General features: G+C 39.6%; 2 protein-coding genes and 1 pseudogene across 9 annotated transcripts in view; 2 read left to right on the top strand and 1 right to left on the bottom strand.

Moving 5' to 3' along the window:
* Positions 1-244: 244 nt before the first annotated feature.
* SH2D6 (SH2 domain containing 6) lies at positions 245-23,252 on the bottom strand. The gene is made up of 14 exons (XM_075207309.1): positions 22,926-23,252; positions 21,139-21,164; positions 21,012-21,046; positions 18,369-18,385; positions 18,184-18,289; positions 16,550-16,608; positions 14,421-14,442; positions 12,744-12,881; positions 10,943-10,971; positions 9,712-9,739; positions 8,475-8,506; positions 6,241-6,324; positions 5,043-5,198; positions 245-622 (listed from the first exon to the last, which is right to left on the bottom strand). Exons 2-14 carry the CDS (start codon positions 21,159-21,161, stop codon positions 506-508), a joined length of 846 nt encoding a protein of 281 aa, XP_075063410.1. The 5' UTR covers positions 21,162-21,164; positions 22,926-23,252; the 3' UTR covers positions 245-505.
* LOC142155554 (5S ribosomal RNA) lies at positions 7,370-7,485 on the top strand (annotated as a pseudogene).
* A 287-nt stretch (positions 23,253-23,539) lies between the features above and the next one.
* POLM (DNA polymerase mu) overlaps positions 23,540-25,252 on the top strand; it is a 60,782-nt gene continuing 59,069 nt past the window's right edge. For 5 of the 8 annotated variants that reach the window (XR_012691208.1, XR_012691209.1, XR_012691206.1 and 2 more), the window contains exons 1-2: positions 23,619-24,210; positions 24,764-24,956. Coding sequence is in view for 3 of the 8 variants with exons in the window: in XM_075207310.1 (XP_075063411.1) it covers positions 24,772-24,956 (185 nt within the window). In the remaining 5 variants the exon portion in view is untranslated. The other 3 variants (XM_075207310.1, XM_075207311.1, XM_075207312.1) reach the window with 3 other exon arrangements.

The following is a 25,252-nucleotide window of genomic DNA, read 5'->3' on the forward strand; positions in this document are numbered from 1 at the left end:
TATATATATATATATATATATATATATATATATTTAAAACATACTTGCCCACTCTCCCAGAATGTCCGGGAGACTCCCGAATTCTGGGTAGGTCTCCTGGGAGAGCAGACAAATCTCCTGCATCCTGCCCATCGGGTGGCAAAATGACGCAATTCTTGGGTAATTTTGGCCCCACCCACCACGACAAAATGACACAACCCTAACCCCGCCCTCTCACCACTCCCCCTTCCCCTCCCCAGGATCTCCCAGATGCCAGCTACATAAAGTTGGCAGGTATGATTTAAAACATCCAACACTCATTTACGTCTGACACTATCACTGCTGTATTGCTGCTGTTTAGTTATTGTGGAAGATTAACCTCTGCTGCAGAAAGAATGAAGAAATCCTGGATAGAGTTTCAAGTTCTGCTGCAGGGTATTAATGGGTGCATGATATGACTGTACTATGGAGATGTCCTGCTATGATGATAGAGACAGAACAGAGAGTGCATACATGGGTTACACTCTCAAAAGAAAGCAGGGTATAGCAGGGAGGTGGACTCTCTTTCTGATGTTTGCCGATTCACCAGGTACAACTGTTCATTCTGGTAATGCTCAATCAGCTGAACAACACTAGGGAATACCTGAGGAAAGGAGAGAGGTTCAGGCATTACCGATGTGTAGAAGAAGGCCATACATTATGAAACAAGTTATAAAACGGGAGGAAATAGAAGTGTACGTTTTGATGTTCAGAGAGAGAACATATGGAGACAAGACAAGCAGGTTTATCATCAAGATCATCATCAACATTTATTTATATAGCGCCAGCAAATTCAGTAGCGCTTCATAATTGGGAACAAACACAGTAATAAAACAATATTTGGTAAAACAGGGATGTACAGTGCATCTGGAAAGTATTCACAGCGCTTCACTTTCTCCACATTTTGTTATGTTACAGCCTTATTGCAAAATGGAATAAATTCCTTTTTTTCCCTCAAAATTCTACACACAATACCCCATAATGACAACGTGAATTTTTTGGGGGGGAGATTTTTGCAAATTTATCAAAAATAAAAAACTAAGAAATCACATTTACATAAGTATTCACAGCCTTTGTCATGAAGTTCAAAATTGAGCTCAGGTGCATCCTGTTTCCACTGATCATCCTTGAGATGTTCCTACAGCTTAATTGGAGTCCACCTATGGTAAATTCAGTTGATTGGACATGATTTTCAAAGGCACACACCTGTCTATATAAGGTCCCACACTTGACAGTACATGTCTGAGACAAACCAATCCGAGACAGGATTGTCACGAGGCACAAATCTGGCGAAGGGTACAGAAAAATATCTACTTCTTTGAAGGTCCCATTGAGTACAGTGGCCTCCATCATCTGTAGATGGAAGAAGTTTGGAACCACCAGTACTCTTCCTAGAGCTGGCCGACCGTCTAAACTGAGCGATCAGGGGAGAACGGCCCTAGTCAGGGAGGTGACCCAGAACCCGATGGTCACTTTGTCAGAGGTACAGCATTCCTCTGTGGAGAGAGGAGAACCTTCCAGAAGGACAACCATCTCAGCAGCAATCCACCAATCAGGCCTGTATGGTAGAGTGGCCAGACAGAAGCCACTCCTTAGTAAAAGCACATGGCAGGCCGCCTGAAGTTTGCCAAAATGCACCTGAAGGACTCTCAGACCATGAGCAACAAAATTCTCTGGTCTGATGAGACAAAGATTGAACTCTTTGGCATAAATGCCAGTCGTCATGTTTGGAGGAAACCAGGCACCACTCATCACCTGGTCAATGCCATCCCTACAGTGAAGCATGGTGGTGGCAGCATCATGCTGTGGGGATATTTTTCAGCGGCAGGAACTGGGAAACTAGTCAGGATAGAGGGAAAGATGAATGCAGCAATGTACAGAGACATCCTGGATGAAAACCTGCTCCAGAGCACTCTTGACCTCAGACTGGGGCGATGGTTCATCTTTCAGGAGGACAACGACCCTAAGCACACAGCCAAGATATCAAAGGAATGGCTTCAAGACAACTCTGTGAATGTCCTTGAGTGGCCCAGCCAGAGCCCAGACTTGAATCCGATTGAACATCTCTGGAGAGATCTGAAAATGGGTGTGCACTGACGCCTCCTATCCAACCTGATGGAGCTTGAGAGGTGCTGCAAAGAGGAATGGGTGAAACTGCCCAAAGATAGGTGTGCCAAGCTTGTGGCATCATATTCAAAAAGACTTGAGGCTGTAATTGCTGCCAAAAGTGCATCAACAAAGTATTGGGCAAAGGCTGTGAATACTTATGTACATGTGATTTCTTAGTTTTTTATTTTTAATAAATTTGCAAAAATCTCCCAAAAACTTTTTTCACATTGTCATTATGGGGTATTGTGTGTAGAATTTGGAGGGAAAAGAGGAATTTATTCCATTTTGGAATAAGGCTGTAACATAACAAAATGTGGAAAAAGTGAAGCGCTGTGAATACTTTCCGGATGCACTGTAGGAAGGCCCTGCTCGAAAACTTATAATCTATGGGATAAGTTGTCTATAGTGTAAATGTTGTGTATAGCTGCTTGTAAATGTTGGGTATGGCTACTTGTGAATGTTGTGTATAGCTGCTTGTAAATGTTGTGTATAGCTACTAGTAAATGTTGTGTATAGCTACTAGTAAATGTTGTGTATAGCTGCTTGTAAATGTTGTGTATAGCTGCTTGTAAATGTTGTGTATAGCTACTTGTAAATGTTGTGTATAGCTACTAGTAAATGTTGTGTATAGCTGCTAGTAAATGTTGTGTATAGCTGCTTGTAAATGTTGTGTATAGCTGCTTGTAAATGTTGTGTATAGCTACTTGTAAATGTTGTGTATAGCTACTAGTAAATGTTGTGTATAGCTACTAGTAAATGTTGTGTATAGCTGCTTGTAAATGTTGTGTATAGCTGCTTGTAAATGTTGTGTATAGCTACTAGTAAATGTTGTGTATAGCTACTTGTAAATGTTGTGTATAGCTACTAGTAAATGTTGTGTATAGCTACTAGTAAATGTTGTGTATAGCTACTAGTAAATGTTGTGTATAGCTGCTTGTAAATGTTGTGTATAGCTACTAGTAAATGTTGTGTATAGCTACTTGTAAATGTTGTGTATAGCTGCTTGTAAATGTTGTGTATAGCTGCTTGTAAATGTTGTGTATAGCTGCTTGTAAATGTTGTGTATAGCTACTAGTAAATGTTGTGTATAGCTGCTTGTAAATGTTGTGTATAGCTGCTTGTAAATGTTGTGTATAGCTACTAGTAAATGTTGTGTATAGCTGCTTGTAAATGTTGTGTATAGCTACTAGTAAATGTTGTGTATAGCTACTAGTAAATGTTGTGTATAGCTACTAGTAAATGTTGTGTATAGCTGCTTGTAAATGTTGTGTATAGCTGCTTGTAAATGTTGTGTATAGCTACTAGTAAATGTTGTGTATAGCTACTAGTAAATGTTGTGTATAGCTACTAGTAAATGTTGTGTATAGCTGCTTGTAAATGTTGTGTATAGCTACTTGTAAATGTTGTGTATAGCTACTTGTAAATGTTGTGTATAGCTACTAGTAAATGTTGTGTATAGCTACTAGTAAATGTTGTGTATAGCTGCTTGTAAATGTTGTGTATAGCTACTAGTAAATGTTGTGTATAGCTACTTGTAAATGTTGTGTATAGCTGCTTGTAAATGTTGTGTATAGCTGCTTGTAAATGTTGTGTATAGCTGCTTGTAAATGTTGTGTATAGCTGCTTGTAAATGTTGTGTATAGCTGCTTGTAAATGTTGTGTATAGCTGCTTGTAAATGTTGTGTATAGCTACTAGTAAATGTTGTGTATAGCTACTAGTAAATGTTGTGTATAGCTGCTTGTAAATGTTGTGTATAGCTACTAGTAAATGTTGTGTATAGCTACTAGTAAATGTTGTGTATAGCTACTAGTAAATGTTGTGTATAGCTGCTTGTAAATGTTGTGTATAGCTGCTTGTAAATGTTGTGTATAGCTACTAGTAAATGTTGTGTATAGCTACTAGTAAATGTTGTGTATAGCTACTAGTAAATGTTGTGTATAGCTGCTTGTAAATGTTGTGTATAGCTACTTGTAAATGTTGTGTATAGCTACTTGTAAATGTTGTGTATAGCTACTAGTAAATGTTGTGTATAGCTACTAGTAAATGTTGTGTATAGCTGCTTGTAAATGTTGTGTATAGCTACTTGTAAATGTTGTGTATAGCTACTAGTAAATGTTGTGTATAGCTACTAGTAAATGTTGTGTATAGCTACTAGTAAATGTTGTGTATAGCTACTTGCACTGGAAAGCTTTGTTGAGTAAAGCATGAAAAATGGTAGAACATTCAACAAGACTAAGTATGTTATTATCTATCAGATCTATACGTTACATAATCAGTCTATGCGATACAAGACGTGCTATGTAACCATCTTCCACATATGCAAATACTAGCAAGTTCCTACGATCTTCTGTGAAGAGGTGATAGCACCATAACATGGTGGAAAATTAAATAAAATGGATGGAGTGTTGAGTATTAAATTCCGTTACTACAAACTAGCCATTAAACACTATGGGGCTCATTTACAAAGCATAAAGCCAATGAGATACAGCGATAAATCTGACTTGGAGATCTTGTATGCCTTGATTTGCACAAGTCTGCCTAAGTTTTTGTCAAAGCTCATGCTTTTATGAGCCATATGGCAGAGTTTTCTGAAGGGCAGATGTTTGCATAGCCAACGGGAGAATTTGGGCACAGTGATGGTGTTCTGTGCATCAGTACAAAACCAATACATTATTCATTTTCTACAGTGAAACTGACCATACAGGATTGGCACATGTATTACCATACTACCTGGCAGGCACAGCAGCTACTTACCACAGTCACAGCAAAAATCATTATGAAACATTAACCTATATTGCTACCATACCATGAAAAGCTAATAGTATTATGACTGATCCTATCAGGAGGCAGATTGAGGCAGCTGGTCTGCCCCTGTCTTAGTGTGACTATGGCACATACCCCACTGCTCGCTTACCTCCTCATGCTGCTTGCCCTCCTTCCCCAATGAAATCCCGCGGTTGCCCACAGCTCGTATGGGGATGTTGTAAACATGGCCATTGTTGAGCACAGCCAGGGTATACGGCTGCAGCTGACTCTGTGCCTTGCTCAAACGCACCAAGAAACAGCCATTCTACAGATAAGACATACAGAAAAGTTATTAGGAAGGGCTAGAAGAGGCTGTTGCTGGAAACCTGACCTGGAGTCAGTAAACTGAGGTGGGTCAAGCTTATTATAGGGACTGAGTTTGTCACAGCCTGTATTGGATATTCGTGACACATGAGATATAACGAATGAACTACTGTACATCTGGCTTCACTACAATCCACCAAGTCAGACATTCCCAGCTAAGGCTGTTGACCGGACAGTAGAATTAGTTCAGATGGGGTAATAGGACATGTTTTAGGGACAGATTATGTTGAGTTTCAGGAAAGGATCATATACAATGACCAAGGAGCTATGACAAATGAACAGACAGAGAAACAGGACTGATTATTGGCTGAAGTTACAAGCCACAAAGATACACAGAAGTAGGATGGAAGTGTAGAGCAATATAGAGTATAGATCAGTGATGAGCAACCTGATACACTTCAGGGGCCACATGGGGTGGCCCTCTAACCAGTTAAAACAATTAGTAAAGGAGACACCTAAATGTTTTAATATATGAGTAGACATTTTAAACAAGTGTTACAAGCTATAACCAATAAATCAGACAATAAACGAGGAAGGAGCTGGAAGCCGCAGGTGAAGGCCCGAGGGCCGTCTGTTGCCCATCATTGGTAGAGCTCATGTGAGAGAGGATACAATTGAAAAACAGGAATTGCAAGAAGCAATATGTTGTATCAGTCAAATGTATATAATAACAAGACAAAGGTAGTTCTGTCCAAGTGGTTGGGTCTCTAGATGTACTGCGGTGAGTGTAGTGCAATATGGGTAGTTAGCAATAAATCAAGATCAGTGTATTTAATTATAGATAATGTGGGTCAGTATAGCATTAATCACAGTGTCTTCTGTGATGGCTCTAGGCACAAAGCTCTCTGTATATACACCCAGCTGTTGTGCAATTGGTGAGCCGTATAATGGGAAATAGGTGGAGTTATAAAAGCACAATGGAGGTAATCTCATGGTGTGTTTATAGAAATCTGCTTAATAAGCTCTCAGTTATTAATCTTTACCTTATTAACTGTGCGCAGAGCTATCTCTGCTTCTCTGCGATCCATCTCTCCTGCGTACCAAGGTTTGTCCATCACTCCCGTGTCCTGTATCACAATGCAGCACAACATTCATTTACAGTTCATTCAATGAAGAATCCTTATTGCTCAACATTCAGAAATGACTGTAGAAGCAGCAAACCAGGGCCACAATCTGAATAGGACATGATACTGCTAACAACATACATAACATACATAAGACGGGCAGCACAGCGATAGGCAAAGTTGGGGTTCAATACCGACCAACACCGTAGTCCAAACATATACTGGTAGGCTAATTGGCAGCTGACTACAATGGACTTTAGTGAGTGTGGTAGGGAATTTAGACTGTAAGCAGAAATGGAGCAGGGACGGATGTGAATTATTACATATTATCTGCACAGTGCTGCATAATATGGTGGTGCTTTATAAATAAATAGTAATATAATAAGCCAACAGTATGCATATTGAGTAATTTAGTATTGTACTTGGTGACACTTGTTTGGATAAGGTCCAGTAATACCGATCACAGGGGGTTGAATGCAAAATAATATAACAATTTGTGCAAATGTATACTTTGTCCCATAGTACAATATTGCACCTTATAGCTGGATTTACTCCTACATGAGGCCCAAAGTAAGGCTGCCATCTGTACAGTTTTTGCTGGACAGTTTTCAGACTGCCCTAAATTTCGAGTTTCTCTGTTCTTGAAACCTGAACACTTTAAAGTGTTCTAGAACTGAAAACCGAAATGATTTCTTACAAATGCACAAATCTAAAACAAATCATTGCAGGAAAAGGGAATAAGCAATACATAGATTTTTTTTAAACTTAAGCAGAAACATAACAGAGATCAAAAGCATAAATAAATTACAATATGCACTCTTAATATTTTCTTTATTAAACCAAAAGATAGCACACACGTGGGACAAGCTGTTTTCTCATCAATAACCATCAAATACACTATATTATAGTAGAAGAAAGTACACATCATTTTAAAGGACAATATTTGTTTGCTTGTTTATATTGTAACACTAGAGGAAAAATAGGAAGTGACACACTTCTATTAGGAAGAAGGCACACATCACTTTAAATGAACATTATGTTAAGATATGCCAGCTGCACCACCCTGATCAAGCCCAATCTTGTCTGATCTTGGAAGCTAAGCAGGCTTGGGCTGGGTTAGTACTTGGATGGGAGACCACCTGAGGACACCAAGTGCTGTAGGCTAAAGTATAATTAATAAAATTCTATTGTTGTTGTATAATGTACCAATAGCGCATAGTACACTTTATTTGTTTTTGTTCAATTGGATGTTACCCTAAGATGTATATTCCTGCCATTGGAGGTAGCACAGGGGAATCTAAAACATTTATTTATTACACTATATTATAGTGTTTATGATGCGGACACAGCTAAAATGCCTGCTGTTATAGAGATCATTGAACTGTATGGTAAATGCATCCTCCATAATAAATGAATCACTGGAGACACCTGGATTACAGCATGTACTATGTTATGTGCATTCAGCGCTGCAGTGGGTATGGAGAACACATTTACCATAGAGATCAATAATCTCTGTTGATAACAAGAAGTTCTAGTTACGGTCACAGGTAATATACAATAGTGTGCACTCCATATCCCCCTGTTAATGTCATGAAAGGAGACTGGACTTGATGTGATAGCTACACATTTGTACAGTGCACCTTTTCTATACCGATAGCAGAGCAAGCAGGTGTGCGCTATGATGTGCACTGACAGACCATCTAAGTGTGCTGCTAGAGGGCTGTACATGTAGGTATATTATATATTCTATGCTTAGAACATAATTAAATAGCCAATATGTTACAGAAACGGATAGCGGATAGCTTAATAATGGAAAAAGAACATAAATTATATATAAATATATATGAGAGTCAACTAATTCTATATATATATTTCACACATTTGTGGAGATAAAGTCCCCCTTGTAAGGAGACATTGACTGGAGAAGAGTCATTTATTCTCCAAAAGCATGCACTATTGATGTCATTAGTTCCACATTGTACTTCTATGACAATTACACGGTGAGACAGGCATACTAAGCCCATAATAGCCCAGCAAAATATAGCTCTCCACAGCCAAACATAGAAACAGTGCCACCAGATGCACTGCATTGTGGAATATGAGCACATTACTTTACTCATTATTATATATCGCCAACACATGTGCTTACTCACCACCGACTGAAGACTGGATTTCTCTTCACTGCCTGTGGAAAAGCGAGAGTTCATTTCTTACTGATATGTGTGTGTGTGTGTATATATATATATATATATATATATATATATATATATATAATATTTATGCTTAGTGGACTGTGTTAGTCTGTCTGTGTGTGGAAAAAATAAAACCAAGCTGCAGCGCCACCTGCTGGGCGCAGTTATACACTGACCTACTAAATTCTTAGTGTGTGTGGGAAAAAAAATTCAGAAAGGGCTGAAATTTGGTATACTAAGATGTTTTTAATTTGTTAATTGTTAAAAGTGTTTATAAAGATTTAAAAAATATATATATATATTTCTTGAAGGAGAAGTGACAGTGGGGAGTGGTTGGTGGTTGCCGGGGGTGACAGTGGGGAGTGGTTGGTGGTTGAGGCCTGGGCTATGGCCCAAATGCATGACAAGAACCTTTTTAACACCTTAAGTAGCTTGATTTGACTAGAATGCATGAGTACCATGCACGGGTTAACTTGTATGTATATATATATATATATATATATATATATATATATATATTGTGACAAAGGGAGTGGTTTGTCACAGGCTTCTAAAAGAGGAGGTATTTAGCTGGCAATTTGCAGAGGAAGGCTACAGAGTTACACATTTGTACAGTCACCTAAGTTATAGAGATACAGGTGGAGAACATTTGTGTGGCAAAATAACAGTGAAGAGTCTGGTGGATTCAGTCACAGTCAGCATCCCACCACACTGTGCAGAAGACTTGGGTGGAGGCACTGAAGAGAGAGAGAACATTTCACCACCCTTTCGGTGTGCTAGGGACAGGGGCGCTACACTTAGAATACGTTTTTGCAACTTGTTTTTTTACTAACCACTTATATTTTTACAAGTACAATATGAGGAGGGGGTGAGAGAATTAGCATGTGGTGTGCACAACCACTAATTTGGGGCTTAGCCAACACCTAGGGTGGGATCAGCTGAAGCTAGAACTTGGCTATACTGAAATCTGCAAACAGTAATAATAAATAATAATTCTGTTGTCACTTATACCATATGCTGCTATATTTGGACTTGTTCACTATCCTCAACATCTCCGTTCAGATGAACGATGCTGCTTGTTACTGTCTAGCTACAGCAGACTTACACAACCTGTGACTCTCCAGCTGTTTCCTTCCTCTGATCCAGAGAATATTCACTGGAGAACCCTCAAATTCAACAGAGATTTGTGTGTTCTTACCTGTAGCAACATCATTGTGTGATCTGGCCTGCAGTGAAGAAAGGGAATGCAACTATTTAGATTGTAAGCAATATAATAAAATATATACTTAGAACTGTACTCTCTTATTTATTATGAGAATGAGTTAACCAAGGCAGTATCTCAGAAGCAGGAGGGGGCAGTAAAACGTAGGTCATTGATTAGAAAAACAAAAAACTATTTTTCCTGCTGCAAAATTCTAGATTGGTCATTTGTACTTGGGTAATTAGGTAAATCTATTACTGAGTGGATAAAAATATCAAGTAAAATTCAATTACCACGAATATTATGAAATAATACAAAGTTACAAAGCACCAAAGTGATCACATGCTCTTAAATAGAAATCTGCAAAGTTAATATTTATCAATACCAGATTAAACAAACACATGGTGAAATGATGCAATCTCTGCAGAGCATCGCGGGGGCGGTACCAAAATGACGCGATATGTGAAGCCCTGTCCCCCTCACTACTTGCACTTCACCTCGAAGGGGAGAAAAAAGAAATTGGCAAGTATGGTTGATGTAAAAATGGAGGGCGCAACATGTATAGGTACGAGAGCCCATCTCTAGGACTTGGCGGAAAATTCTGTTGAAGCTCGCCAAGAAATGAGCTTTCCTGACGGAAAATGGAAGGTGCAAAATATGTCCCATTAAAGGATACGACCCGAATTCCAGAATGTGGAATTTGGGTCTTATCTCATTTAAATAATCCCATCCTGCAAAACAAAACGTTGCTTTTGCATCAATGGTCGAAGTGGATATTTAGAAGTGGCGGTATGGAAAATGTAATGGGAATGTAAGTGAACGGAATTTGCTAGTGTTACAATGAAGGCAGTAGGAGAAGTGGCGGTGTGACATACCACAGTACACATCCCCATTTCCACCACTGTTTTGCATATTACATTCACTCAACTTCCCCCATCAGACGGTTGCACTTCCAAAGATGCCGTTATCTTGGCTCACAAATCCATGTGCTTTCCCATAAATCTGGGAAATTGAGCAACAGTAGCCGCAGACCATCACAAATGACCATTTGCATTGTGAGGTTGCGGTTTTGAGACTCAAATAACTCAGTTTTTGAGAAGTAGCAAAGTGTGTAAGATCTAATAACTTATTGTCCCTGAACGTACTGCATCATGGACAAGCAGAAAAGGATCTTTATCCCTACACAGAATAATGTCCCATTAAGGGACGGCATGATGCCAAACTTTACCTGTGTATCCAGCAAAGTTAAATACAAATCTGCAAAGGATGAGAAAAACATAGATTACAAGAGCCGGGAATACACATATCTAATAATTACATATCTGTGAATATGACAGTTTTATATACAAGTCTTTTAAACAGCTGGGTGGATATGTGTTTGTAAATATATGCTGAAAGGGTGAATCCTTAATCCAATACACGTGTCATATCATATAGAAGTGGTTACAGAGGATGACAAATATGAAAATACTGGATGTGGGCCATTGGTTGGACAACTCTGCACTAAATGATAATTATATAGTATTAACCTGTATTTTAACATGTATTTGTTTATCTATGATAACCTGATTAGTTTTTTTTGTACTTAGATCATTCAATTTTTTCATGTTTCATTAAGACGTTGGCTGTGTAATATTTTGCAATTATATAGAAGGCTATACACATCTCCTGCATTTATATGTGCACTAAACATCACTGTGATGTCTAATATGTTTACATTCCACAGGTTTGGGTGCATTTTCCCTCATGTAATTACCACTTTAATTCAGCTAAATGTAAGCATGGAATACTGGACCAGATAGAGTTCTTCCTGATGACATTGGTCACGTTGGCATGTCTGCAGCTCTAGCACAGACTGAGGACTAGCCAATGATGTGCCACATTCCACACTAGACATTTGTAACTTCGTTAAAAAAAAATCATACCAAAATAGATAATCAAAGATGGCTGGCGTCAGTATCATAGGACGGGCAATGAGTTCACATATACACACAGTAACATTGCAGCTCACATTAGGGCACCATGTGACCTGATGTTCGCTCAGGCAATATAACCTGCCCCATACTTCTCTTATGGTCCCAACTAAGGCTAAACAGGTACAACATACTAACTTGAACTCCTGCTAATTTGGTTTCACCAGGAAAATAAATATTGTCAATTAAAAAATGTTGATGGTAAAAAATTCGGGACTGTGCCAGAGAAAAAAAAAATGCAACATATGGGAGTCCCACGATGATGGTCAACAAAAACTTATTTTCTGGGTTTATCGCAACAGGAAGCTAATGGGTCTATTTACCAAGACTCCTCCTGAGCTGTTTATGAACAAAATTTCACAGAGGCAGATGAGTGATGCTCTGTCCCCTGACAACACTCAGGAGTCGTACTGCTCGCCAGGCTAGTCTGGTGTCAACCTGCGCGCGTGTGAGCTGGCTTCTCGGCTGGCGCTTTCGCACCGAAACTGAAAGCCCAAGTGTTCGAGATTAAGTAAACAAAATAAATAAATATTAAACAAAATAGTAAAAAATAGAAAAAAATAAAAAATATAATAATAAATTTGTTTAAAAGAAAATGCTTTATTTTCATACTGAAGCATTAGTTTCAGTTCATCCTGAGATGGCGCTAGATGGCGGACAGCCTTGCCCATGCTTTGCAAGGGGAAACTTCACCAGAGGTCCTATTAGTCATCACTGGCCAAGGGGCTTTGCTACATTAGAAACATACCTAGATATAGGCATTTCTCCTATTGATAAACTGACTCCTAAGTATGAATGGGGAACAACAAAATCTATTTACAGTGATTATGAATAATAAATGTATAGTTCCTGAAATCACAATCAGCTTTCTACTTGTTGTATTAAGTGATATGTGCATAAAACTGTGTAATTTCCGCTCACTTGCCAACTCTACATCAGGCCTAAAGTGTTTGCAGGCTACCACTGCTAGCTTGCAGCCCTGTCACAGTCTTTCTCGGGTGTAGCAGAAAGGAGCGCCTCTAAAGATCACTCCTCTATGGAACATGGAACTCTCACCATCCATGCCTCGTGGAAACTTGCTGGAAGACGTTGGGGGTGACCTCAGGGCAGTGCAGGGAAGAGACACCCTGCGGTCAGGGAGGGGGAGAGGCGCTGCATGTTTTATAGATGGTACTGGTCTGGGCTGCAATGGGGCTACAACAGAGGAGAAGAGAGATGTTAGCAAACACAACTATACATTACTTCCAGCTACGCCCCTTTCTAACAACGTACATACACTCAGGGCCTGATTCATTAAGGAACGGAAATGCTGAAATGGGACGTATTTTGCATAAAATTGCTCTGTGTATGCTCAGAACTGGACTATATGCCAGTAAACGCAAGTATTTGCAATTAATCTTCAAAAACAAAGGACACTTCCGACAGCCTGCAATTTCAAGGGCCTAACAGGGAAGAGAAGGGGCGCGTGCACGTAGTCGGTGTACAGTAAGGACGAGTACACGCACATCTGTCCGATTCAAGATTTGGGCATCTCTCATGTATGTGAATTGCTGCTGTATCCCTTACACCAGCTACTTTATTTAAAGTATTTGTATTAATGATTATATTGCTGACACTGAGTCTATATATATATATATATACTGCAAGTGCCGTATGGCCATATTCGGCTACAAACTCTTCTTGTCGAATATGCACCTGCATGAATTTTACTCCTGTTTAAAAAAAAACCCCCAATGTAAATTGTGTTCACTTTGCTGTAATGAATCAGGCCCTCAATGTTTATAATTTCAACATCCCCACATGCCCTATATGTTCTATATCCGTTTTCTCATACATGACTTTCCTGTACTAATATGGGGATTTCAGCCAGACATCTCTGCATCAGTATCATATCCTAGCCAAACTACTACAGGTGTATCTTGGGGTGTGCACCAGGGAGAGGAACCAATGGCGCGAACAGCAAAAATTGAAAGAGGGAGCGTAATGTCACAATGGAATAAAAGATCAGGTTGAGTAGGAGAAAAATAAAAATATTGAAAAAGCATTGCAGCGGGATGTGTGCAAAGTGGCCGGCAATGTGATCATCCAATGAGGGTATTATTCTCAACAGTTTTATTTCTGTATATATAGATAACTGCATTGTGCTACTTCTATAGTACTCTTACAATACAATATATTGTACCATAGTTGTGATAGGCTCGGGTGACCTAGCATGATGAAAGAGCAGCTTAGTGAAAAGAGAGTGAGGTCTAATATTTTGCAAAGGGGGGCAGTGGTAAATTAAGACACCCCTTGGAGATGATTCCCACCGTGAAGATGGCTACACAACAAAGACCTTTCATCATCAATTAGATTGTACGCTCCTCTGAGCAGGGCCATCTCTCCTCCTGTTTCCACCACTTCTAACTCTGCTCTCCAGCTACTTAGCCCTCCTCCTCGAGGGTCCTCCACCCCACGTCCACTCTCCCTCCTCCCCCCTGGGGGTCTCCCTGTCTTCCGCGCCCTCCTTCTTGGGCCCCGTCGTTTGCGGATCCTCCCTCCCCCTTCCCCGCCCTCTCTAGCTGTGCATTGAGCTTACTGAGTTGCTGTGTTTACTGTACTGTGCTGTCTCCCATTGTATTGTGATTTTGTTTGTCTCTGTACGGCGCTGCGGATGCCTTGTGGCGCCTTATAAATAAATATTAATAATAATAATAATAATCAATTCCCGAAAAGAAGATCAAGATAACTCACGTGGTATCGGCTGCCTGTGACTCTGAGGATAAAAACAGAGACTTATACACGTTCATATGAAGAACCACTTTGGTCATTTTAAAACCAACCTGTCACCTTCATTGGTCATCTTGTAATTCAACAACACATCACACACGTCTTGCTATCTACGTCTTACATTTATATCACACTCATAATGTGTGTCATGTAAAGGAGGGGGTGAATTCAACAGTTTTTCTAGTAGGATAAATACTCAGCCCTGCCAACGTATCTTCAGGTACAGCAATGAAAAGGTTTATTTCTGTTATTACCACACAGTCAACTGGATAAATACATTTTAATTTTTTCTTGCTGTTTTTTTTTTACTCTCTATATATTTTTGTATTTACAGAGATATGCTATTAACATTACATTTGGTTATATAGTTTGCAACAGCTTTTGTCATGAACAACTGCATGAAGATAGATAATATATGTATATTTTCATGTACAGAAATCATATCTTGTTCAATGCCATTTGTATTATGTGTAATTATGAAACAATAAACGTTGCTACTTGATCGCAGATTTTTTGTTGTATATGTAACCTGAACCTATTTCTGCAGAGGTGGTGGTTTGGGAGGGGGGGGGGGGGGTCCCAGGCCCTGTGTATTATGTTTTATTGAATTGTTGATATGGATCAGCAATCTTTACTTATATACCTATGCATGTTATCAGCAGGTCTTTTAAGACAAATGGTATTGTAAGTTAATGTCCATTTGACCTTGCTAGTATTCTACTGCTCATCAATTGTCAGGCCAGGGTCAGGCATATGTTCTAGATAAATTCACCGATGACCCAGATTCATGTTGTAGTAAAGTACATGGACGTGCTGGGATTCTGTTAATAAATTACACTGCACAATCAAAGTGGTGGAGGGTCACACTCTGAAGGACTTGTTGTCTCAAAATCCGGAAACGTACATTTCAAAGGATTGCTGCTTATGAAGACTTAATCTAGGTACACAATATAGGTTGCTCAACAGATTATCGGCCAATCACACGATAAACGACTGATATGACCGGTTAGTGTGTACGCTCCAACAATTATGTTTTATCATACCAAAGCACATCGTATTGTTTGATTTGATTTTATAACCGGATTAAAAACTCTATAAACGATAGAACGATGTCGGGCAAATTCTGCAGTGTGTATGCACTCAGGGCCAGCAGTGTAGGCAGATATCCATAGAGTCTAGAATCACAATCTTTTTAGCAGATGGTTACATCACAGATCTGAAGGTAAATCATTGTAAAATTGTGCAAAAGTGTGTACAGATGAATCGGCTGCTGATTGGGACTCTCAGTCGTTAGTAAAATCTTTAAAGATATCGGGAGAAATTTTCTGTAGCGTGTACCCAGCCTTACACTACTCCAATGACCAGCAGTATTTTATCCCATCATGCTAGGATCAACCTATGCAATTTTGTGCATAATTAGCTTTGACAAGAGTATATTTTTTATTTCTAAGTCTAACTGAGCAAATTTTATAGTGCCTTTTTTTTGCTGAACAGATTTGGCATTCATTTAGTAGAAAATTAGAAAAGATATATTTTTATTTTTTTGGTAATTAGCTAGGAAAAAATAGGCATAAGAAAACCAATACTTTTTTGTGAATTCTTCCCATGGTCACTCTTTGTAGAATCAGTGCAGCCCCAAGTACAAGGGGAATGTTTTGTTCTAGATTGTAATTATTTTTGAATAGTTTCTGACATTTGCAACAAATTGAATAAGTCAGTAATTTTGTTTCCTTGGACCACAACTTAATAAACACTGTTTTGTGCACAACATTATCACAAACCAGTGTAAGGTAGGCCACCTTGTGGTCATATCGCAGTAGTGCAACTACCAAGGACCACTAAATCTAAAATATAAGTTCATCAAATATGAAAGGTATCTTGTAGCATTCCTAAACATGTTTATAAAAGTTCCCATACCAGTAAAGGAATTTAAATATTCGGCAAAGCATTTAACATTATCTCTCTAAAATTTTAAATTAGCCATTTTAGGCAAAAAAAAATCCATGCAATGACCTTTAACATGCTTACTAATATCTTTGTTTTAAGAGTCATCCATTCTAGAATTTGTCAGGAGCTGTAATATAATCCCTTACCTGCTCAACCCTTTCCGGTATGGGAGGTTTCTGTGGAATAGGTCCACCTGCCGGACGGCCTGAAGAAATTATGCTAATTACACATTACAGTATAAAAACTATTTAAGAAAAACAACCTGGAAACATTTACCAGAACGGTTATTACTTTATGTACGATTTAAGTATACCCAAACAATATATGTACTCTATGGACCTCATTTAGAGTCGGACGCAAAGTCCGTTTAAGAAGTGTAGGAGTGAGAGTGTGCCACAGCTTGGTAGGGTATTACGAGTGGCAAGCAACTCTAGTTGCATCCCACTCGTAATACCCTATCGAGCTGCGAGCAGTTCCTGCAGCTAGCTAATGCTTGCGCCACCTAATTCCTGCCGCACAGCTTTAGCCCTGTTTTGACGTGTGTTGCGTCTGCGCCTCACTGCGAATAGGATATATTTACATGGTCACGTCTTCACAATTCCACATTTCTCCCATTCTCTCGTTGTGAGTCGCAAGCTGTCGCAAGTGTTAATTGCGTCCAAGATGCAGGCGGATTTGGTGCTTTCTGCACGTGCGTGGCAGTGTTTTTATGTTGGATGCGCCTAAAACGGACTTTGCGTCCAACTCTAAATGAGGTCCTATATGGTTTCCATGTACAACATAAGACCTGGGAAACAGAAGACCATTGCATTTTCTACTCATAGCTGTGCTGGTAAAAACTGTCTATGGCCCTGTGAAAGACTATATATAAAGACTATATATATATATATATATATATATATATATATAAAGACTATAAATAGTTGTAAATTTAATGCTTCAATAATCTTCTTGAATACTTTGTCTATGCTTATTCGGCCAGGGTTGTCTGAGTACTACTGTCTGAGTATTAATAGTATGATGGTGTTTTTGACCCTCACAAGTCCCTGTATGACACAGTGATACATAAATAGAGAGCTCTGTATCACCTGCTATTCGCCAAGATCCCATCACATCCTACAACCATCTACCAAACCCATACAGTTTTCCTCGTACACAGGATAGCAGCCTATAGGTGGTTCTGTTTTCATTAGTGCAAATCCCTGTTTGGAAAACTGTCAATGTGACAGTGTGTGTGATAGCAAAGAATGTCTTTATGCTGGATTACAAGACATAGTCTCACAGCTGAAGCTCTATAACCAATAGTAAGGGAAGGCTGGTCTGAGGGAAGACTAGAGATAAACTACAACTGTTTGCTGATGTCCTAGAGGAGTAGTACATACTGTTCCAAGGACTATTGTTACAAAAATACTATGCTGTAAAGGTACAAGAGGGAAACATTCTTCAAAGGAAGAGAAGTATTATAACACGAGGACATGCACTGACACTAGAGGAAAGGAGGTTCAGAGGAAATTTGAGGAAAAACTACTTTACAGAAAGGGAAGTGGCTAAGTGGAGTAGCCTCCCATCAGAGGTGGTAGAGGTAATACAGTAGAGCAATTTAAACATGCTTGGGATAGACATGAGGATATCCTTACAAAAGAACTAAGGATCAAACAGGGGTTGAGGTTAACATAGGTTAAAAAATGGGAAGGCTAGATGGGCCAAGTGGTTCTTATCTGCCGTCAAATTCTATGTTTCTATGTTTAAACATGCTTCATGAACTTTGCCCATTTTGTACCTAAATAGAGACTGTCATTCTCCTGGGGTGTCCAGACAGATGGGGTTGTCCTACTCTGCAGCTGACATGGGGGCGGCTCATACAAGTCGTCATCCTCCTCCTCCTCCTGGAAAAGTAAGAAGAAAGCTGAGACAGTCAAATAACGACAGGAAAAAGATATGGAGAAGAACACAGTGTGCACTTACCTCTGGCACTTCACTCACTGGAAAAAGACAGAGAAGACACGTCAGGACATATAGTGCCATGACCTAACATTGCCTCAACTGTATTCAACAGCTGGCTGTCCTATTTCATTATACTGATCTGTGCAGAATGCAGAAATGCCTGATCCGCCTCTAAGGGTAATACATATATTGTGTCTTCTATTATAAACTTGTACGCAATAGCAAGATTGTGATACCAAACGTTGTTTGCCTGTTAATGAACGAGCCTACGCCTGCATTGTGATTTGTTGTTGTGGACAGCTACCAAACACCTGGATTAGAGTGAAATGTGACCAAAATGTACTGATTGGCAGCTCATGTGCTATGAGGTGATGGGGACATCATTTTACCCAACACTTTCGTCAGAATTTTAGTCACTGGCGCTACTATGTAGAGTGGTCATTGCCAGACAAAACAACACCCGTACTTAAGGGTGTTGAAACCGAAGGGTTTATTCACACAAATGCATGATTTCAGATTTTTATAACTACTTTAAATAGCCTTACACTTAAAATACATAAGTCCTTGCTCCTTTCATCTCCTGAAATACATTGTGCTGCTGTGATCTGGCTGGCCTACCTCACCCCATATGATAAGTATGGATGAACAGAAGATGACGAATCACAAAAGGTGATGAATCCCCAGTCAAACACATATTAAAAAACCTCTAACATGCTTTAAAAAACCTAATAAACACCACAGGTTTTGCCAGTTGCCAAATAAAACATTCAAAGATCTGGGGTTAAATGTATTAACATGCGGGTTCTTCAACACCCGCGAGTTCAGCATCTTCGGCGATTAAATTTAAAGCGGCGCTGCATTGTAAAGGGAAGTTTCCCTTTACAATGCAGCGCCGCTTTAAATTTAATCGCCGAAGACGCTGAACTCACGGGTGTTGAAGAACCCGCATGTTAATACATTTACCCCCTTGTGTGACTAAACCCTTAAATACATGATGGTCAAAAATATATAGCCATCTTGTAACATTTACAAATATATATGTGAAAGTTTACACACCTTGGCAGAACTTGTGCACAGTTTTTGCTATTGTTTCCTTTGATGGCTATTTTCAACAAATAAACCCCATAGAATCCTTCAACCTAAACTGACAGTATCAACGTCCAATTTGGCTCCACGGTTTGTTAACCGGATTACTTCTGGCATTGCCATTTAAGATGCTGACCATGTGCACTGTAATATTGCTGCCAATATTGCCCAATTGGCTTGATATGACAGTGTGTGTGTGCCCAAAAATTACCCTGATGCCTGATAATAATCAGATCTAATTAATTGGATGATTATTGAGTTCATATTTGCGGTCAGAAGACGATTGCCATTGGCCTGTGTGTGCAGTCACCTTATGGAATGCAGAACATGAGTTCTGAAGCTGGATGTTCCTGTGTAATAACTTTACTGATGGTAAAGAGGAAGTTTCACTCAAACAAACAATACTTTGTTAGGTTCCACCTCCTTCATGTTATGCAAACTAGTAAAGAAAGAGATGGACAGAGCCTCCTCATTACTTCTTATTTGTCTGCCTTATTTGGTAAACAAAAGCAGTCTATGACTGATTCAATGGTTCTGTTAACACAAATTTTTCATTTAACCTCTTCTCTTGGTGAACTTATTTGCTCATTTATGAGTAGATTTATGAAACCTTCTAAACAGGAAAAGTGGAGGTGTCGCCCATAGCAACCAATCCGATTATAGATATCATTTATCTAGCACAGTCCAGAAAATGATAGCTGGAATCTTATTGGTTGCTATGGGCAACACCTCCATTTTTCTTTTTAGAAGGTTTGATAAATCTGCCCCCCAGTCTCCAGTAAAACCTCTATATGCTGGTGACACCCAAAACCATATGTAGAGCAGCTGTGAGGGGAAGATACCTCCCAACATTTACACCCGCGGGACAAACATTTCACCAGATGGGACAGCTGAACAGAGCCCTAAGTTAAGAGGTATGTCTTGTTGTGCTGTATTTCCATGTTTATGATCCGCTTCTCAAAGCTTAAAATGCTGGCGCAAGTTGTACAAGGAAATATCATTACCCAGTGCAAATGCAAACTCTAAATCACCTCCTATGTCTTTTAAAGGCTACTGCCCACACAATCATTATCTATGTCTCTGGTGGCCCAATACAGGCCCCAGTCAATGCAATACATCTGTGTAGAGTTTGTATGCTCTCCCTGTTTTTGCGTGGGTTTCCTCCGGGTGCTCCGGTTTCCTCCCACACTTCAAAAACATACTGGTAGGTTAATTGGCTGCTATCAAAATTGACCCTAGTCTCTCCCTCTCTGTCCGTGTGTGAGTGTGTGTCTATATAGGGAATTTAGACTGTAAGCTCCAATGGGGCAGGGACTGATGTGAATGAGTTCTCTGTACAGCACTGCGGATTTAGTGGCGCTATATAAATAAATGATGATGATGATAACTTCAGCTCAGCATCAAGCCCTAGGTGAATACCGGAGCTTTTATTCAGCAATCTAGAGCAGAACCTGACCCGAATACTATCACTGCAACCCAGTCTATACTGTATCTGTCCTAGGACGTAATATTTGAGTAAATAACAATATTTCACATAATTTGTTACAAAGTGTGACACTTGACACTATTTTGTGTTACCATATCGGCACGGAGGGTCTGGAGGCAGGCAGGACCTGTAAGAAGTGCAGAGATACAGTATATAAGCCGCTATACAGACATCAGGATGCATGTCATTATAAGTATAATAATATACACTCATACTCACTGCCGTCTGTTGCTTCCGTACATAATCTGAATAAAAATAAAATATTGCTCAAAAAAATACGCTATGTAACAAAATGCATTAAAAAAAAGAATTATTATAATAATTTACTATTTATTTATAAAACATCAGACATTGTAAAAATAAGTAGATAGTGACATACAAATACAATCTAAATTACAATCACATTGTGGCACAAATAGTAAAGAAGGTCCTACTGACCAGAGTGTATAATTGATGTAAGTAATAACAAGTATTCAGTTGTTTAGTTATCCACAGGCTGACCAAATATGTTTCCTACAATATGTAGAATCAACACAAGGCCACTGGCGTTGTTTAGGGGGATGGTATGCAGGTCCACTTTTGACAACCAGGACCTCTTATTCAAATCATATTTTTTGCAATTTTTTGTTAAAATATATTTTTCGCTTGTACTATAACGATTATTAATTTAGTAGGTGCCACAAAATTCTGCAGTACCATACAGAGGGGGATTACAGCATAATACATAAAAACAAACACCATTCAAGAAAATTAAATGCAAAACTCTAGTAGGGCAATAGTCAGACATACCACGTTATATAATGTAGTGTACTGTATAGTAGGTATGATAGGTGTATAACAAAACTGTGATGTGGCATTTGACAAAAAAAGAGTAAGGGTTGAAAAGCAACTGTGGATCTCTTGTGTTTGCCCCTATGATAATTCACATTCTATGATACCTTTATCATTTGGAATCCTACCCAACAAGATACTGTAATTGCCCCTAAAAGGACACAGAACTTGCCCATCGTCTATGATGTGGAATCATCGTAATCATCAACATTTATTTATATAGCGCCAGCAGGGTCGGATTAAGGGAATGGAGGCCCCTGGGCTAAGGGGGCCTCCATTCCCCCATGAGAGCCCCCCCCCCCCATGATCGAGCCGCCCCCAAGGCACTTACCTCCTCCTGGCATTGCAGTCCTTCCCCAGCTCGCTGTACGCTCTCTACTGAGGAGATTTTGTGAGAGTGAGACTCACGAGATCTCCTCAGTAAGGAGACCACAGTGCGCCGGTGAAGGACTGCAGTGAAAGTGCTCAGCAGCCCCCGACGGATCAATACTGCTGCTGAGAACTTTCAAGGGCCCCCTGGATGCCCGAGGCCCCTGGGCTGTAGCCCAGTTAGCCCTATGGTTAATCCGGCCCTGAGCGCCAGCAAATTCCATAGCGCTTACTGTTCCTGTACAATGACATCAACTGCTTTAATATGTTATGATAGTGCTGCAGAACAGGTAAGCATTACTGATAACTGCATACTGGGGGCAGGACAGTAATATGTACTGAAACACAGCAAAGATGACACATAACATGCCACAAAAATAAAAAATATCTTCAAGGACAAATCTTTAAAACATGGGATTGGTTCTAAAATTGCATAACTGTCTGTCAAAAATGAAAGTGTGTAGGGGCACTTTTAGAAATGAACTTGCTCAAATTTACAAACCTGAATGTAAAATAAAAAGAATAATAATACTTATAGAAAACTTTTCTCCTAAGCGAGAGACCTTCATTTCTATAGGCTATAGCTACTAATACTTCAATTCACCAAGTATCAAAAATGATGCTATCCAACCAATAATTGGATAATGTCAACATTATCCTCTCTTTGTCTCTACCCATGCCCACAGAGTCATTTACCCGATACAGATAAATGCTGTTCACTCCCTTTGCCAACACAAATCATTGACAAGGCCAAAATACAATACAGTATACTAAACAAAAGGAGGGAATTAATATAAATGTCTCACCTTGATACAAGCTGCTGAATGTAGCCTCCTGCGCACAGAAACACTGTTTTCTTATTGTCTATTGTATAGGATGCTGCAATATAGATATTTATGTGTATAGTAGGCACAGTACATACAATTGTATAGTTGTATATGTTATGTGTGCATGTGTTAGCTTATAGCTGATCCTTTGTGTGTGTATGCATCTCTGTGAGGCTGTGGATAGATATATATATATATATGTGTGTACTGTTGTCTGTACAGGGGGCATTTGTTTATTTCATTTGTGTTTTATTTGCATGTTACAAATTCACCAAAGAGGAAGCAACAAGTATCAGATAAAAAAAAAGAAAAAAAAAAAAAAAAAAAAAAAAAAGAGAAAGCAGTCAGCCTGCTGGTTATTTGAATAACTCTGAAATACACATACACAGTATTGTATGTAACCACCTCACCTCATGCTGGTGGTAACTGTACAGTAAGTGCACTAAGAAGGGGGGCCCTTTGCCTGTGGGCGGGGCTTCAGATGATGGACACTTTGCCGGGAATAAGTCAGACACATATTTAAATAAGGGGCGGGAGCATGTCGCGGCTTCTGTTATCGGCGTGTCCGAGTTATTTACATAAGGGGCGTGGTCACAAAACCGGAAGTCTCTTTGGCTGCACAGTAGGTTTGTGGAGGAAAGGGCCAAGTTTGGGGTGAAGGTGTGGTGGGAATGGGGGCAGCATAGAGATCAGGACAGAAAGAAGGTGCATTGAGAATAGTCTGCAGGGGAACAGTAGATAATGGTGATATGGGGTAGAGATCTATAAAAAGTGGGGTGTTAGGCTTAGTCTGTAGGGTAGGGGTATAATAAGACCTATCATAGGGATATATGAGGGTCCAGGTATGTGGATAACGATATGTAAGCAGTGGTGTTATGCAGTTATCTCATGGTAGTAAGTGTAATGAGGGTGGGCTGCAGATGTGTTGCTATGTGGAGAAGGTAAGGTGTAGGTGGGGGAGGGGTGCATTAGTATTGGGTGGTGTGATGGTAAAGTAGGAGGTGATCAGCATGTGGTGTGTCCAGGAGGTTGCAAGATGTATCTTACCCTTGTGATGTGTGTGAGCAGAAAGGACACAATGTGTATAAAATGGAGGACACAGCAGTGAAATATACATTTCACAACTGCATTTTAAGCCTCTGCTAGTTTACTGTCTCCCTGTGACTTGGCTTATATGTAGAACACATTACTAATGCTGCATCTCTCTTCCACTTTTTAACCACAGATAACAATCTCCTGATACAATCATTGAACCACAGTTACAGTAAGTAAATTAGCAGAGTACTTTGAAATGCATTTCTATGTATGAAAGCAGGACAACTAAAACTAAAGGTTTGCGAATGGTGCCTGAATGCTCTTGAACGGTGTTTATAAAGTGCCACTTATCTCGTAATATTGTAGGTGGCACAGCTTGAGAATGGAAAAGACTCATCAATTTTAATTCCCTCCTTTTTGTAGATGTCTGTACTCAGTTATATGGTTTTAAAACTGTACTGTGGCAGAAGACAACTAGTGGCTTTCCAGTTGTTGTAGCTCTATGGTCCACAGAAAGTTATCCTGGGATTTGTAGTTCCACAGCCACTGGAGAGCCACAGGTTTGCAAAGCCTGTTTTACGACATTGGTAGGTGCATTGTATAGTTTCCCAGGAGAAATTGTTGAAGTGTATTTGGGACTGTCCAAAGTAACAGCACAGCAGGCACGACATGTTTGTTTTGATCCTCAGCTCCAATACAGTTAGGTACTTGAAACCCACATACAAATTACAACAATCCTTTTTGCCTCGTATCACACCTTTGTTTGTCTGTTACCTGCCCAGGTGCTGTCATGTTTCCGATCCCTCTGAAAAGGAGAAAGAGAGAGGTTCCAGAACCCACCAAAACACTAGATCTAGCAAGTTTATTTCCTGATGTCTGTGTCTACTTGGTGGAGCGCAGAATGGGGTCTGCACGAAGGAGCTTCCTTACAGCGCTAGCACAGAGGAAGGGATTCTGCGTGGCACACGAGTACAGGTACATAGCACAAGCACTGCTTGAGCATTGAGAAATAACACTATTCTAACAAGTATATAATATACTTGCAACATAAATATAGTTGTTGTCCTGTTTGAATTGATTGACCTGTAAACATTTTGCTGACCTGTCACAGTTTGGGGTGTTATATCAGGGTAATTTCAAAGAGCTAGATATACACCATGCAATATATCTATAAATGTGTTACTGGTCATGACACAAACACTTGCACAGATGTGTTCATGATCACAGCAGTTTGTATGGTGTGTTGAGATCATATCTTGGGCAAATTAAAA

Source organism: Mixophyes fleayi, chromosome 4 (assembly GCF_038048845.1).
Source record: "Mixophyes fleayi isolate aMixFle1 chromosome 4, aMixFle1.hap1, whole genome shotgun sequence".
In the NCBI taxonomy this organism is placed as follows: Eukaryota; Metazoa; Chordata; class Amphibia; order Anura; family Limnodynastidae; genus Mixophyes; species Mixophyes fleayi.

Coding starts and splice junctions, on each gene's coding strand:
- SH2D6 (XM_075207309.1), bottom strand. CDS start 21,161: ATGTACGGAAGCAACAGACGGCA. Junction 12,882..14,420: donor TCACAGGCAGCCGATACCAC/GTGAGTTATCTT, acceptor CCTCTGTTGTAG/CCCCATTGCAGCCCAGACCA. Junction 6,325..8,474: donor AATCCAGTCTTCAGTCGGTG/GTGAGTAAGCAC, acceptor ATTGTGATACAG/GACACGGGAGTGATGGACAA.